This window comes from Excalfactoria chinensis, chromosome 13 (assembly GCF_039878825.1).
Source record: "Excalfactoria chinensis isolate bCotChi1 chromosome 13, bCotChi1.hap2, whole genome shotgun sequence".
Classification (NCBI taxonomy): Eukaryota; Metazoa; Chordata; class Aves; order Galliformes; family Phasianidae; genus Excalfactoria; species Excalfactoria chinensis.
The window spans coordinates 3,412,786-3,429,968 of NC_092837.1; the positions used below are offsets into that span (position 1 = coordinate 3,412,786).

General features: G+C 39.0%; 1 protein-coding gene across 1 annotated transcript in view; it reads right to left on the bottom strand.

The window, feature by feature from the left end:
- Positions 1-17,183, bottom strand: part of TRPC7 (transient receptor potential cation channel subfamily C member 7) — a 64,785-nt gene that overhangs the window by 23,893 nt on the left and 23,709 nt on the right. The window contains exons 3-5 of the mRNA XM_072348097.1: positions 16,352-16,534; positions 4,879-5,043; positions 960-1,176 (exon numbers count right to left, since the gene is read on the bottom strand). Of these exons, the coding sequence (XP_072204198.1) occupies positions 960-1,176; positions 4,879-5,043; positions 16,352-16,534 (565 nt within the window). The remainder of the gene's footprint in view (positions 1-959; positions 1,177-4,878; positions 5,044-16,351; positions 16,535-17,183) is intronic.

A 17,183-nucleotide genomic window follows, 5' to 3' on the forward strand; every position in this document is an offset into this window, starting at 1 on the left:
TAGAGCAGCCCTATTCTATTTTTTCAGAGGGATTTAATGTCATCAGTACTTACAGAAGCATGACGTTATTTATCCTAGTGCAAGAAAATAATAAGAATCATGGTGAAAAGTAAAAATAGGTAGAGAAGAGGTAGATAAAGATTCTGCAGTGTCTAAAAGCTCAATTTCCCAATAAATCTTTCTGAGCATGTTGAGATTAGCGGTTCAAAGAAGCTGACCTGCCAGGAATAAATTGTGCCAGCAAAAGAAATACATCTGAATCTGCCCAAAAAATCCCTGTGAAGTTTAACTTGTGCATGTGACACAGTTTTGCACTTGAAGGGTTCATCCAAATGAATTTGTGCTTTGTCAATTTTAGGCAACTTCATTTCTTTATAAAAAGTTATCTCATCTGTAGCAGCTCCATACTACAAACTTGATGAAATCCAGCTCTTATTTACCCAACAACTTTCATCGCTAGATCTCAGAGTTCTTTCAAAGAAGCAAAAAGCAATATATACCCATTTTACAGATGAGGTAACCAAGGTCCTGTGAGCTATAATAGGATGCCATAGCAGGGTAATAAAAAAAGGTGGTTGTTCATGTCCCAAAGGACGTGTTTTTTTTCCCACTCAGAGAAGCTGTCAGTTGCAATGACTGCATAGAATACTACATTCTTTACGATTCAATGATTAAAGAAACCACACCATACACACATCTTCCAGAAATTACCCTGGAAAATGGAAAAACCAGGAAAGCCAGAATTTGCTGAGAATCACTCAATATTTTCAAAAGCACGGGCCAAAATAAAAGGCTTTTCTGATTCTGTTTTAATCAATCAGAATTACCTTAATCAGCCTGAAATTTAACTTCGTCTCGTTTTAAATTATTTTCCCCCCCTCTCTTAGGGATATCCCTGTCTATCATGCTATGTTAGTTAATTTCCCTCAAGGGCTTTAAGACATTTTGTTTTTGCTTACCCAATACCCACTTCATGATCAGCAATTCTGTCCACGAGAACTGGGTTGTTTTGACTCTAAATATTTGTTTGGGATGATCTGTGATGGTTTCGTTGGGAAGATTTTTTACTCCTTCAAACCGATCTGAAGCGTTCACTACTAACAGTCCAAGGAAGATTGTGAAAGAAACTGCGTGTGCCACAAACTTCATGAAAGGGCTTCGGAGGGTCCGTCCCAACTGAAATGAAACACACACAAGATAAGATTTTTGCTTTCCTTGGTGTCAGTATAATTTGTCCCATTCAGCCATATATATTATCTAACTCTCCTGACTGTGTAGTAAGGAGAAAATGAAATTAAACATAATGATGTGCCTACTTCTCCTCTTCTTTATAACATCCTAAGCAATAATATATTCAAATCTTGTATCAGTGCTGAATTTTTGATTCATTAACATGTTGGAAATACCATTTCATATAAATATTCTTTTGTAATAGTCTTCATACGCCTCAATATGGAAGTCTTCCCTTAAAATTACCACAGAATCCGCAAATTCACTCCCTAGAACATATGGATTTATTTCAATACAATAAGCCAAGAATAAGCACAGCAATGATCTGAGCCAAGACTGCTCTACTATAACTAGCATTTATCCTGTTCTTTGTAAAAAACTTTTCCTATTCAGTTTAAATAACACTTTTTTCCTTTTCTGTGGCCTGTTCCAGGAAGACCTCAATGTACAGCAGTGCAAAGGCAACCTTGTACATACACTTTCCAGAACCTCAAAGCACATGGGATTTTTTTTTTTCAGCATATTACACACTGATTAATTTCCCTCAATGAGAGGACATCCTCAGACCTTCTTAATATCTACCCTCTTGATCATAACACCTCATGAGAAAGACGAAAAAGGACTAAAGTAGGAAATTCCTTGTTTTCTTATTTGGCTCCAGCAGCAGCCTTGGTTAAAGCCCTTTTTGAACGAACTCAAGTTTCTGGCCATTGCACAAAAAGGACTCTTTAGAAGGAGAGCTATTTAGGTCTAACAGAAACACAAACAGAGCCCTCTGGTTCTGCTTATGACCTCTTTTTCATTTATGAAACTTCAAAGTGCCAAAAATAGGATACTTCATTCTGTCAGTGTCACAAACTACTGGAAAATCTGCAAGTTTCTTAGTACGAGAAAGACTTTCTAACACAATCTATTCTATTCAAGAGCTCTTACTAACAAGTTTACTTCTTAACAAGGTCCATAAGTATGTGTTTAGGAAAGTGCATATAGCCCTGACTCAAAGTCTCCTTGTTCTTTTCTAGGAATGTTATGGCAGACATAGGAGGTCTTCTGGCTAAGTGAAACGTAATAGAAACAATCCCAACACTGATGACAGTGGTTCACTCATCTGCTGCAAAACCTTGTGTGGTGTGTGTTAGTTCTCAACAGGTATTTATGTCAGATGTTGACATCATGTAGCAGACCTTATTGCTTCCAGTGCAGATGTCCCACACAGTAGTAGCCTCGAATATTTAGTGACCAGCCTGGGGGAGCTTAAGGAGCGAATTTTAACAACTGTGAGTATACAGAGCCCTTCTCAGTAGATTTTAAGAAGGTGCATTTGCAGCCTATGTACATTCCATTCCCACCCTCAATTCACTAAAAGAGAAGAAGCACTTTCTTCTGAAGCTGGAATTGCTACCAAAAAATTAGACACTTTCTAATGTCTACAGAAACTCAAAAAATAAAGACCTGGGATTAAAGCAATCCCTCCACTCAGCATAATATATTATGACATTAAGATATTTTTTCCATGCACCATGATACTGTTAAACTCAAGGTGTGTCATTCTTGAACGTATCAACTGCTTGATTTCTTTATTAAGTCAAAATTTCATCTTACTTCAGATAGAGACTGCAGGGAAATGCCTGACTGCTGCTGTTAGGATGACAGAAATGCTGACAGAGTGCCAATACAAAGGTTCATTCTTAAGAGAATATCTCACTTCATGACTTGAAATCTTATCTGCATCACAGGAAAATAATAAAGCCTACAGACACGTGAAAAAGAAAATATATAAAGGGTGAGGGTGAAACAACTTTCCAAATGCAAATTAATCTTAATTCCATGAGGAAGGAACAAATAGAAACTGCAAAAAGAAAAGCTCTTCACTATTTTCAGTACTACGTTCATAGTAGAAGCACGACCCATATTGTAGAAAATATACATAGCTTAACTGCAGAGGAAAACATCCAGAGAAAGCCAAAAATCAAGACTACGTTGTTCTGATTGATAGGAGACCATTCATTGAAAGACAATTCCTGAAATAATTTCCAATTTGACTTTAGGACAGAAGGATAGAGGTGCTTTTTCAGAAGAAAGCCCGCAACACAAAAACAGGACGCTGGAAAATGGGAATGCACAAAAGGTTTTGTGTAACAAAAAATCACCAAGAAAAAGAAAAGTTAAGGGGAAAAATTGTGCTGTTCCATATTTCAATATATATATTTTTATTTTAATATGCCTACCTCATGACATTAAATACCAAAAACCTTTCTCAGTTATTTTGCATTTATCTTGAAATTTAGTTCAAGGTTTTGGGTGAGTTTTAGCCCTGTCATTTTTGTTTGGTTTATGGTTTGGTTTTTTTTGTTTTTTTTGTTGTTGTTTTTTTTTTTTTTAATTTAAATTCTCTGCTTATTTCTCATCTGACCTTTTTCCCCACCTACTGCTGTATTCAAACACAAAGCCTGTAATTCTGGGAATACACCAAAAACATTGCTGTTGGCTGGCGTGCCAGCTCCCAGCACATTCAACAGAGCTGAAGGAAATTAAACAGCTTCACAAATCCCTACTAGACAGAGCTCTTACACAGAGGAGTCAATGTTACCTCCACATGTATTCTCACCGTCTCCTAACCAAAACCAACTGTAGTACAGCCCTGTATTCACACGTGCTTCTCCATGGGAAACTCTGGAGCCCTGTTCAGTATTCATAAAACCTATGGGCTCATGTGTTGATATGTATCTTGACAAAACGAAGCTGATATCTAAAGCACTCTGAGAGAAACTACTTGTTCTGTAGGACACCAAACCTTAAAAATGTTTTATTATCTTGGATGCCCTGGAAGACTGTTTGCAAAAGGTTTGTCTAGTTTTACCTACGGATACATTTCTTAAATTACAGTGTTTCCTTAACACCCACCAGCAGATCTATAATTTCTTGGGCTTGGCAAATTTAGACAATTCCTTGTTGGATTTCTAAAGGAAACATGAGAAGTTGCTTTCAAGACAGAGTAAATTACCAATGCCAGGGGTCATTTCTATCAGACTTAAGTACCTTTGATAATCCTCTTGCTGAGAACACTCTACCTTGTAAGGGATGATGCTGCTGAACATGAAATGAATTTCTCCCTTGTCACCTCTTTTTCCTTCAGTAAGAGCAGTGAAAAAAGCTATTTATCAGTCAGCTGCACATCTACTTATCTCCACTCATCTGAGCAGTCTCCCTCAGGATGGAAATCTGCTTAGAGAGCTCATACCACAGACAACTCAAGCATGTACACAGGCCAGTGGTTGGCTCTAGTCCTGTGACCTCTAAGCCTTGGCAAAACACTCCTGCTTCCACTGGATGCTGTGAGACAGAGCACAGCCATATTTAGGAATATGGAATTTTTCCAAATTTCATCTTCTTTTCCCTCAAAACCATAAAGATTGTTTGATTAATTATAGCTTTCTCTGCAACCCTGAGCTGTCCTCTGTGTCTTGCCAGAGTCTCAGGTATATGTGCCACAATAATGCTCCGCTAACTGAAGATAGAGGGATAGAAAGAAGGAGAAAGGGGAAGAAAGGAGTCCAGAAGAAGTGAAGAACTTTCAACAGTAAGTACAGAAAAGAAATGAGAGTCTAAGTGTCAGAATAAACAATGTGAACCATTGGACATCCATACCTTGCTGCAGGGAGCAATCCAGTAGGCTATAGCAAGGAAGGGCAAGCCTATGGAGACCCCAAAGACAGCCAGGAACTTCACAGCTATGGATTGCTGCCGTAAGCCTGAGAGGTTTTCATACCACATGGTGAGCAGCTGCTGCTGGCAGTTGGGGTGAGCAACAAACTGTAAGAGAAACAGAGAAAGGAATATTAGCAACGTCGTCTGAAGAGAATGAGATTTTGGCAAGCAATATGCTGAATGTGTCCAACAGAAAAACACAGGACATGTCTTTGTCATCCAACATAGCTTTTGGTGTCAAAAAACAGAACTGCAAACTAACCACCCCAGTGCACCGACAGAATGAGTTTCAGTTCTGGTCTTCTCTCCAGATAAAGGTTTTGTCAGACTGTGTAGGCCAAAACCCAGTGCCTTACAGGGGGCAGTAAGGACAAAGCACCTCTTCAGGGTCAGGGTCTATAGCACAGACAGTCCACAATGAGATACAGAAAAGACAAAGAGGTACTTGGATGCTAGCAGCTGAAAAAATCCCTGATAAATGGCTAAAGCCTGAAGAGGCCATTGAAGGAGTAGCTCAACACAGCACTAATGTAATATTATTTATATTTGTTGAATATTGACCCAAAGTGAACCACTGTGCACTGTTTTTTTCTGTAAACTGTAAGGAGTCCACCTGATATTTAGCAGTGAGCAACATCAAATGCTTTATTCTCAGGTTACCATTCAAAAACAATGGCTCATTCTTTACTGATCAGAGAAACAACAAATGCAGAAGCAGAAGGAAGTGCTCTGCTGAAATCAGGAATGGGGTAAACAGGGGCCTTTCACATGAAGATTAAGTATCCCATTCTTTGGTGAAAGTCAGAAGAAAAAGACCACAGGGACGCGTCAACATTTTTGTAGTCACGACAATGCAGCTGGGTATACGTAAGGGAAAGGTAGCCAAAGAAATTGGTTCTGACTGGATTGAGTGAAGGAGCTGGGTCAAAGAAGGAAGGTCAACCTGAGGAAGACTTCTGACTTCATCCCATTGACCACCAGAGGGAGACCCCCACTACGGACTGCGCATGCATCAGTAGGAGGGACAGCATGCAAATGAGTTCCTGGAGAAAAAATGAATATGCTAATGACAAACTGGAAATCTTTTTAATATGTATATACTTGCCCTATAACTTTCCAACACTTGTCTATCGAGGCACATGATAGGAGGAGTGATTCCCCCATGTGCCCAGTGCAGAATAAATACATACCTGCTTTATAACCTAGTTCTGGTTATAGAGTTTGATTCTGCACATCACTGGTACAGAAAGTACATATTTTGTACCTTACAACAGAGTTTCTTCAGTTTATTGTTCAGGGGAAAAAGAAAAAGAGAGCAGCATACAACTGAAAAGGGCAATTTCTTAATGATAAAAAAAAAGAAATCACAGCATCACCGGATCCAAGAGAAGAGCTTTATAATAAAAGATTGAACTTTATTTCATATTGTTCATCAGAGTGATTGAATTTAGCATGTGACTGTTTTTAATAACAAAGAGAGATAATTGAAAGGCAAAATAACTGAAAGAAAGGATGAAAAATAGATATGTGGCTAATTACATTTGGATAACTGAACATTTCATTTATGGGTTTGGTGGGTGACTAAATGTGCTGAGAAGGGAAATGCAAAACTCCCCACTATCTCAAAAAGCAGATCTTTAAGGAGGTAGGCAGAGGGGAGAAAAGCTGGAGAAAGAGGAGAAAAGCAGAGGCTACAGGTTCCTGCTGTGCTCTTATCTTCATCATCTCTGCAAAAACGATCACACCAGAAATATAATGGACCTTTTTCCTAGGCGATGGTGCAATAACAAAACTGTTACTGGGATTTCTAATCACCTGTTCATTGGTAGTGCAGAGTGAAATACAGTAGCACAGTAATTGGGATGGCTGCGGACTCGCGCAGTTCCATCTTTAACAGCACATTAGCAACCATTTAAAACGCACTTCTTCAGATGAATTAGGCTTTGGGGCAGGGGGGAGGCTACGTTCCTCAAAAGAAAAAGGAAAACTATCTTTTGTGACTAAGCCTTTCAGGGTGAAGGAACTTGGTAAGTACTTTTAACCTCTTCCATCTTGAGGAATGGTTCTTCGAAATGTTAACAACTTGCTTTGCTGCTTCTCTTCCCCAGGAAAAAAAAAGTGTTTTAAAAAGATCGATTATAAATCATCAGCCCTAATCACACGAGCACTTTAAGGTGATAACAACAGTACTACAATGAAGGATTTCCGAACGGTCCCTGTTTGCTCAGGCTAATTATCTTTCTGGCAAACAGCCGAAAACCATGGAAGGAAGCTGGACAGAACTGATTTCCCTCATAAGTTATTTCTTTCTTTTTTAGATGGGATGAAATCAACACCGGTTTTAATGGCTCATAGAAAGGAAAGTTGCAGTGGTAGACGTGAAGACTTCTGCAACGACAGCCAGGCTTGTTGGCTTCCTCCTACCCGTCACTGTTCACCATGTTATGAGAACTGATTCAAAGAGATTCAGTTGCCCTTGGCAATGAGGCAGACAAAAACTTCTGCTGGTTGGCATTTCAGAGAACTCACGAGACATTTTAATATGTTCATTGTTTCACTCTGTCTGGGAACAGCTCGAATGAAAACACAAATTCAGGGAAATGGAGAAGCAATTGCCATAAAGCCAAATTCATGGGAATAAAGTATTTTGTACAAGACAGTAAAGATTGACAGTGTGTCATAAGGGCTTGCTGGTAATCATCTTTGTCTGATTCATAAGAAAATGAAGAATAAAAAATCAGAATAAGAAAGATAAGAGTACAAATAAATTTTCATCTCTTGCTTACAAGAAGCAGTACCATTTTTCATTACATTTACTTTGTGATGTCTTAATGAAATACACAGCAAGCATCAGACAATGTCAGCCTTCTCTCAACCCAAAGCATCAGAAATCGATCTTAGATCCCAAAAGACCTGAAAGAGCAGCTTAACTTTCTCTTTTCTCAGAGTATGGCCACAGACGTCAAATGAGATATTACACTAATATTTGGCTTAGCATCATAAATGTAGAAAAAGCTTTCTACATTCAGAAATGACTGCAATAGCTTTTCTGATCCCATGCCACACACGAACCAATAGATGGCCACGGCTTTTCCTTATGCTATGCATATTTTATTAATAAGTGGCACAAATAACACCTCTCCAGCCTATGAGATATATATAAATATATAAGTTAGAAAGGCCTAAAGAAAGAAATCACTTGCCAGTGTGAAGAAGCAATTTAAATAATAAAGTGACATTTTTGAGAGCTTCTGAATGACAGGGCAGTATTGACAGCTCCAAAAATGATCTGTGCTACAGGAAAATGAACTCTGTGAAAGCTGACCTGAAATAAATACATGGAAAACAACATTCTCAAAGCCTTTGGTGAGAACTGAAAGAGTCCAAAAGAAGGGGATGTTCCAGAGATCACATCAGATAGTGAACTGGACAGCAATTTTTCCACCTTGCTGCCCAAGCTAAGATACAAGAATGAGCTGTCATATTATCACCACCAATGCAACAGAATTAACCACTCATACAGTCTTACCTTGCTCTGCTCATGCAGATGGCACAAAACAGCCAAGGGGTGATGTAGGAAGAAAGAACTCATCAGTGAGGCAGTGCACAAACTGCACGCCAGAACAACACAAACTAGTGATGTCCTATTATACAGAGCATTCCTTCACTGTAAGCACTGTGATGTTGGCAAGCATCACCAATTAAATCTGCAATTCTAAGGAGCAGAGGTGTGTTTAACCAGTGAGTGAATGCTGGAGAAAGAGCCACACCAACAGACCTCCAGGGGAACATCTGTAATGTCAGCAGGCACTGTGAGAGGCAGGGATGGACCTGATAAAGTGTGTAAGTAAAGCTGCAGAGAGTTTAAGATTGGAAATTACTTGGACCCAAATCACCGTCATCTGATTTATTCATCACAAATAATAAGTGTTATTCCAATCTAATTATCCATGCTAAGGGATGGTGCATTCTTTGCCAGAGAGACCCACTCCAGTTAGAGCTAACTGCCACCCATGGCCATAGGCCACATTTTTAAAACCATTTGCACCAGAATAGCCTTACAGGTTTAAGCACATCACCAAATGGATCTGACCATAGGAAATCAACAAACCCTATATGAGGAAGGCCCCCTGGGCTGTCACAGTTGCTGCAGATAGAACATGAAGTAAGGCAATGTCCCTGCCCTGAGGATTCCCGCAGCTTTTCCTCCCTCCTTGGGGTTCATTTGACTGTCTAATGGTATCACACAAATATTCATGAGGATCTCACTCATCCTGTAGATGATTTTTTATGACAGCCTCAGTGAATGTTTGGTCCTGGTATCAAGTCAAACAGATATAAACCTTGTAAAAGGGAGAAAGTTTTTATTTGCAGGCAGAGCCCAAATGACCTCGAACTACCAGAACAAAATAAAAATGGATTGTGCAGCTTCAGACACAGTTACTTTAAAGACACACAAAAAAGTCACTGATATGGTGTTAGTAGTAAAACATGCCTTTTGGAAAAGCTCATACATGGACCTCCTTAACCAAGAGAAGTTTCTTATTAGAGTAATTAGAGTGGGGAAAAACATGCTTGCATCAAATCCAAGACATCCACATATTCCTCAATGCTCTGGAAATCCAATATCTGGATCCACTTGCTGATTAACTCTATCTAATCTCAAATCCTGATTTTTGGCACTTTAAACCTTAACATAACTACTGTTTGCAACCACATATCTTTCATGCAACTCAGTCTGCACTATAAAGGCGAGCGTGATGTTTAGAATGGATTTTCTGCTCTCTGCATAATCAGAAAGCATAGTTACGGGATTGGGATCTCACTTTGCAGAACTGACAAGCAGTAGAGCTAAGGTAGTGAAGGACAGCCCAGTGCTGGCACAACTGCCCAAAGCACCTATGCAGTGCAGAGCTATAAAGGAGACAGTGTAGTCCCATTAGAATGAGCAATGTGAATGGAAACTGGGTTTGACTAGGCTGAAAATATTAAACAGACAAAATAAAGCCAAATAAAAACAAATCAGCCTAATAGAAAACAAAAATAATGGGGTAAATAAAGCTGCCAGGACCATTTCAATTGCAATTTCCTACTAACAGAAATAACCTTCAGTACTGAGAGAAAACAAAGTTAATAATCCTTTCAGCAATCGAGGAAGATTTCATTGTTATTGTTGTCATTTATTTTCAATCCGTGTTTTGCAAAATTAAGTGATATATTTGAGGTACAAAACTAGAAAATGTAGTGTTTAAAGAAATTCTTTAATTTAAACCTGTCTGTAGCTTATTTTCAGTTTCACTTCCTTTGCTCAAGAGCGAGCACTCTTTTTGTGCTACGCATTTTATTTCCTACAGAGTAATGAATGCTGTAGTTTGTTTCTGAGGAATCTCCAGTTCCATATTCCAATATGCTGCATGCTTTATGAAGAGATCTGTTGCTAATGCCAAGTTTCTCATTTCACATGCATAAATAAGTCTTGTAATTGAACTATTTATCTGACAACAAGCAAATGAAGTGAAAGCCCCAACCTCCAGCATTCCAGGTTTTTCATAATTCTACGGAATCAGAACCACTTGGAAATCCTTGCCTACCTATTTATCTGAAAGCATGCCAGAACAAACAGCTACCGAAGAACAAATTCCCTTGGGTACCTAAATAGAAAACGACCACAGTGGGCACAGAGTTTTAAAATACTATAACCTCTTCCCTCGAGAGAACCAGTCGACTCTTTTCCAAATGACAAGGAAAGACTGTGCTGATACAATGCTCAAATTTTAACGCCTCCAAGATAGAGGGTTTCACTCCCACAGCTGATGGAGAGATTCTCTTGTAGGATAAGTCCCCTCACCACAAGGCAGAGTTCAAAAAAGTTATTAAATACGGATATCTACTGGCGTGACAAGAACAAGGAATAGAAGAGATGTAGCTTGGGTCACTGCTCATGGAAATGCTCAAATTTGAACACTATTTCGGAAATGCCTTCAATCTGAAATACTGAATCCTATTCTGTTCTTGAGGGTTTGTACTCATCCCATCTGACTTTCCATCCCAAAGACATTAGCAGGTCAACTGCCTGCAGGGAGATAAATGAAGCCAAAATTGGGGGCACATAAGGTCAGGTTTAAAGCACACAATATTAATTGTTCTTTTCTAAAATAATTTTAATATTAATAAAGGTAATTTTTAAGTCCTTTTATCTATGATGGAAACGCATGCAAAGGATTTGATGTGTTCTCCTGCTCTCTCATCAGTGTCTTCATGAACATGTAAGACCCTGTGGTACTTTGCAAATGAAAATAATTAAGTCTGCATATTACTGTAAATTGGGAATATTGCAAACACCACTCAGGATGGAGATATGATTCATTTGAGCCTTGAGAGGATGAATTTATGGGCAGGAAATAACAAAATGAGATTCATCCTGGAAAAGAAATTAAAACATCTGGGCAAATGGATATCATCAGAGCCACAGATTTAGTGGGAGGAAGGAACCTTGCTAATGAAATAGTCAGAGACATAAAAATTGTTTCCGTAAGGAAGGAAAGTAACTCCTTCCCTATCACTTAAAAAGAATAATCTGTAAAATAAGTAAAAATACAACAAGGAATATTACATGGATAGAAGTAGGAGTCCAGAATGACCAGGGTATTTCTACTGTCACATAAAAACAAAATGTCTTTTTCCACAGTTTCAGCCGGCTCTGGTGCTGGAGACAAGAGACACTTCTCATCCCTCCACTGTGGGCCCAACCATCAGTGATGGACTTCAATTAGCTATTCCTGAAATTCAGTAGTTAAAAGTGACTGGAGTTAGAGAACACCAAAGCAAAAAACCAACTTCCTGAAAACCTTTTTCATGAGAAGTTCTCCTCCTCAAGGCCTGACACTTGGACAGTATAACACAGCCTTACCCTGCTTAAACCAATTTATGTGCATGCTACAGATAGTGAAGTTTGGGATTTCCCATGGGATAAACCCTAAACTTTCACCCTGTTTCAAAGAGTGACAAAGAGCCATTAGGAAGATTGCCCTGAACCTTGACAGCAAGAGCTGATTCTTTTGCCTGTTCCATGGATGCAGCCACTGATGTCCCATGCAATGACAAAGAGCTCCCTGGACTGCAGCTAGCATGCAAGATACAGCACAGGGCAAAACGGCATCCTCAGAGCAAATGAATGGGAAACTGAGGTTGTCACAGCAGTTTACAAGAGCTATGTGACCAATGCAGGAAAAAATTATAATCTAATATAGCCACGAGTATTCTGTTTGAAGCATCCTCCATATGTTAATTATTAATAATACATTTATGAGAAAAGTTCCTGTTCCAGTTCTCCATTAAATAGGATTTACACAGCCATCTGGTGTTCTGTTTAACTCTTATTAATTTTTGTTTTAAACTCAGTTTGTGTGCCTTACTGTTAATCTAATTAAAACTCGTGAAAGAGAGAGGTGCTCTGGCTTTGTGAGCTATGAAATGAGCTTCTAACTGAGAAAATAGAGAAGGGCACTCAACGTTTGCAATTAAAAGAATACAGCAGCAATGATTTTTGACAGTGAGAAAGAAGGGAGCAAACATCACTTCTTATAGAGAAGCAACAGCCTTAGATCTAAAGGTATCAAAACACAACCTTTCTGCCAATATTAAAGGGTGATAAACACAGCAGAGCAGCATGGAGTAAAATGAGAACGGAAAATAGGAAGTGTTCCTCAAATGCTTTTGTTGTGGTACAACAAGAAAAGGTGCATTTCCTCACTGCTGCAGGTCTGGGGGAAGAACTCAAGGGAGAGCTGTCCCAGCTTCTGTCCCTATACTTCACAAGTGAAAAAATCAAACCCTGGATGAATTAAAAATAAATTCAAACATGGGAAATATAAATGTGGGGAACGTTTTCCCTATATCTGATTGGGATTGTTCATCTGTTTAAAGAAAATACACTCTTGAGCAGTTTCCTACCAAGAAAGTGAAGTTAACCCTCGTATCTTGCAAGCATGCTACTAATCAGCTACAGAGATACAGAATGGCTCACTGCTTCACAGCAGATGAACTTCTAAAATATCAAAGCTCTTTGGAATACATCAAGATTGAGGAATAAGTAACCTGGTTCTGACAGAGCCCGAGAGAGAAAAAGCATGGAAGAGAAGCTGGTACTGTCATTGGGATCAGTTACTTTATTTCATTGGGAAGAACACTTCAGTTTAGGTTGCCTAGTCCTCTGCAATGCCACAATGGGCTTCACTGCTACGCCTACTCCCAATGTTCCTTCTCCCTTTGATGAAGTAGAAAGAATCCAGACCTTTACTAGGGTGCACGTGTGAACCCAGCTAGGTTATACCAGGAGGCAGCAACAAGTTTGCAGCAACTCCATAGTGTATGCTAGAAGTCCTTTTCTTGACAAGCACCCAGGGCTTCATAAGCACTTCAACATTTGAAAATCATTTACTTCATCCCTGACAAACTGTTCCTATTGTAACCATTACTGTAATAATTTTTCAGGGAATCACGAATCATTAAGATATTTAATTTGAAGGGAGCGATATCCCCAGTGAAACTGAACAGAGGGTATTTGAGTGCAGTTTTCCAAGAACCCCTGGGTACAAAGTGACAGTTTATTTCTTTCAGGCAGAGAGTTCAAGTCATACAGTTCTTGGAGGATGCTTTATAAATGACTGCAATTTTAGCTTTTTTCCTCGCTGTGAAATACCTGCAAGCAGAAGGTCTTAATTCTTCACTGCCCTTGTATATAAAATACTCAGATGTGTTAGAGACTTCAACTTGCTTTCTTGGCAAGTATTATATATACACACTAAGAGCTTCTTTTTCAGGAAAAGGAAAAGAGTACAAAGTAGAGACAAATGAGGCTCCAAAGTTTGAAACTTTGGATGTTTTCTTGAATGAGTTTCCATTTCATCTGAGGTTTTGTAAATAAGAAGGGGGCAAGAAAAAAAGGAAAGAGAAAAGGATTCTGATCAATACATCAGTGCAGAGGAAGATCATTTAGAACTTAGAACAAGATCAGCTGAGGTTACCAGCTGCAGGTTCCTGGGTAAAAGATGTAAGGAGGCTCCAGTCCCTCTTTTGGTGTACAAATTTTCCTGTACCCTCAGTGTGATAAGTGAACAGCCCTGGTCTCCCATTCAGTTCAAGTCCAAGCTGCCCTTGGAACGAGAGATTTTCAAGCAGAAGTTTGGTCTTAAAAAGGGGAGGTGTGGGAAAAACTGAATATCTGGCTAAAAGTGTGAGTTTGATGACTGAATTCACTGCTCTGTGTGCAGGGAAATGCAGCCCATACTTCCAGCAACTGTCACTTATTCAGGAGCACAACTGCCAAATTAAGGATATTGTTTAATTAAGATATTGTGACAGGACAAAAACTAGCACTAACAACTTGAACAGCAAACATTACCTTAATTGCATTCCTACAGTTTTTATATGGGTACAAATTGTGATTAAATGGGGACTGCATTGACAGCTGTGCAATAAAACCATGGATAATTTTCAATATAAAGTTGTTCTCTGCAAACCTTCATCAACTGAAGCCTACAGTAGACATTGAAGTGTGAATATAGAAGCTAATGGTAGAGGTAAATGTAAAGCAAAATAAGTTCTCTTAAAACTTAAGATGCAAATAGTTTTGATATTAGCTCAATGAAAAATACCTATAATATCAAACATTTACTTTTCCCTGATCCATTGTGAAGTCCTTAAGTGTATCTTGTCTAAGGTTCTTCTTGCTTTTCATGAGAAGGGATAAATATTTCAGGAGTTGCCCCCCCCCCCCCCCCCCCCAATAAAGTAAGAGAATCTTAATTTCCCTGGCTTATTTAGGGCTTGTGGAGTTGGAAGCAGAACTGACCATTTGAGTGTTTATGCTAATGGTAAAGGTAGGAGAGTTTTAGTAATAGGAGCAGCAGGCACAGTTGTAGTTTTCATTGCATTAACTTTGCAAATGTGACCTGGAATGTATAGATTCTTGAACTGGTTCTATCAGATATGCATGGCAACTCACTCTTCATCACATCCCTTTCTATTAAATATTTTTCTTCACAATGAGAATAAGTTTTAGAGCACAGGTTTCATATACATAAGCTTAAGCGTCTCTCAGCTGAATATAAAATTTGTACCTGAAGCCTATTTTCTCTTAAGGAAATCATTACTGTGCTACCCTAACACAATCTCTGTTCAGCATGTGCAATAAATACTATCTTATTATCACAAGCCACTGCCAATAACCAAAGCCATTTATCTGAATGCATCTCTGCCTCCCACAGATGAAGCTATCTTACTTTCCAGCTAGCAGTTAAATGCTCACCTTACATGCAAACAGTGCTGAAAAGGGTATTCTGAGAAATGCAAAAATGAGAGTCAACATGAGACTGAGTAACGTTTGTGTTTATATTCTGTAATTAACAGTTATTATCCGTGGGCAACGAGCTGTTGTGATCCACAAAGGACACTTGCTTTCTCTAGCATATGAAGTTATTTATAAAATAAAACAAACTGCATGTGGCAGATCACAGATGCCTTAAGTAAGTGGTCGGACATAAAATAACCATCTAATATAAAATAGGAGAAATTGAGGAAATATTCCTTTGAAGAAGTCTAAGCCAAGACAAACACTCTCAAAGAAGCACAATTACCAGCAGCAATTCAGCTCTGGGTAATGGTCTCAGTATCTAAAAGATGGTGCAAGTGTTTAAAAGAATAAAGGAGGAAAATGGCACAGAAAAATTCATATGCTGAAATAACTTGAGGTTCTGACCAGCTTCATAATAACTCTCAGACTATGGGTGACCGAGGGTACTCCTTGGTGATGAGCTATGAGTACTTTTCAGTTGAGTTCAGTTTCTGAAAGAGCATCAGAGCAAATCTGGCCCCTTGCTACTAAAGCGACAACTTCACTAGCTGAACTTGACCCAGCTTGAGGAAAGGAACCTTACTAACCAAGGTACCACACACAGCATACTAGGAAACCATATTCAGCTCCAAACTACGTGCTCCCATACAAAAGCAATGCATTTCAAATAAGAGCCCTAAGATTCTTTTCAATTAATGGTTTTCATAACAGGAAAAACCTTCTCTGGGCAGCAGAGTAACACAGTCGAGAGGAAAAGTGGAGCAGGTGATGGGCATGCAAGGGGAAAGAGAGCAGATGTTAGCCTGAAAATTTGGAATGCTCTTCCAAGCCCATTGCAGGAGCCCAGTTTCTATCAATGCATATTGTAGGAGCAATTAATCAGGACCACCCAGACCCAGAATTTGCCAGAATCAAATTTTCCATTCATAGAACATATTTCCATGACGTGCTAGGACTCAAGGAGCAGCCTTGGCTCTCACTAAAATCCATCTCCCTGATTTTCCAGGTGGCATTTAGCTGACATGCAAAGATGTATCCACCCCCAAACAAGTAGCTTACCTTTTTGACTTCGTACTTAATCGCCAGTTTAATTCTGCTCAGACTTGGTCGGTGATGCTCAGGGCACAGATGTATGTTCACATCTCCATTCAGAATTGCTTCCACTTCTTCAGTGTCTCTGCACAGGTCCAATACCCCGACTACAAAGTCCTTGCATTGCATAGATAGCTTCCTATAGTCATTCTATGGGAAAACAGAAAGACACAAGCTATTTAACTGTCCATTTGAGAGCATGCCTCAGACTAAAGCTACAACAATGAAAGAGTCCCAATAGAGCAACTGTGAGCAAGGACACATCTGTAAATCATGCTGACTGGAATAGCAGTGAAGCATTTGATTTCAGCCAGAACAGAACTAGATTATTATAAACATATGATCTCCTTTCCCAATTAATTGGCAAAGTCTCTACCAGCAGTATACCCTGAGTCACAATAAAATGTTCCCTGAAGAATGGATGAATAATTTGTAAAGAAATCCCAATTTAAGCAATAATGCAGCCTCTTCTCTGTGCATACCTTCTAGAAAAAAGATATCCAAACAAATGGGCTTGAATTTACATCAAATTTTACTATTTATACCTTTTGCAATAAACTCTTTAATAAGTATCAAGGAGTAGCAGATCAGCATCAAGCTGCAGCATCACACACAGATGAGCTTAAATGAATTATAATGAATGGTAATACCACTTCTAGTTTCAAATGCATTACCTAAACACGTGATTAAGCTGTTCCAAAAGAGCATCCAGAGGATCATTTCCCTCACAGCACTTCAAGATGTAGGACTTCAGAAACTCAACATGATTGTCCATGAAATAACGTCACCTTGCAAACCC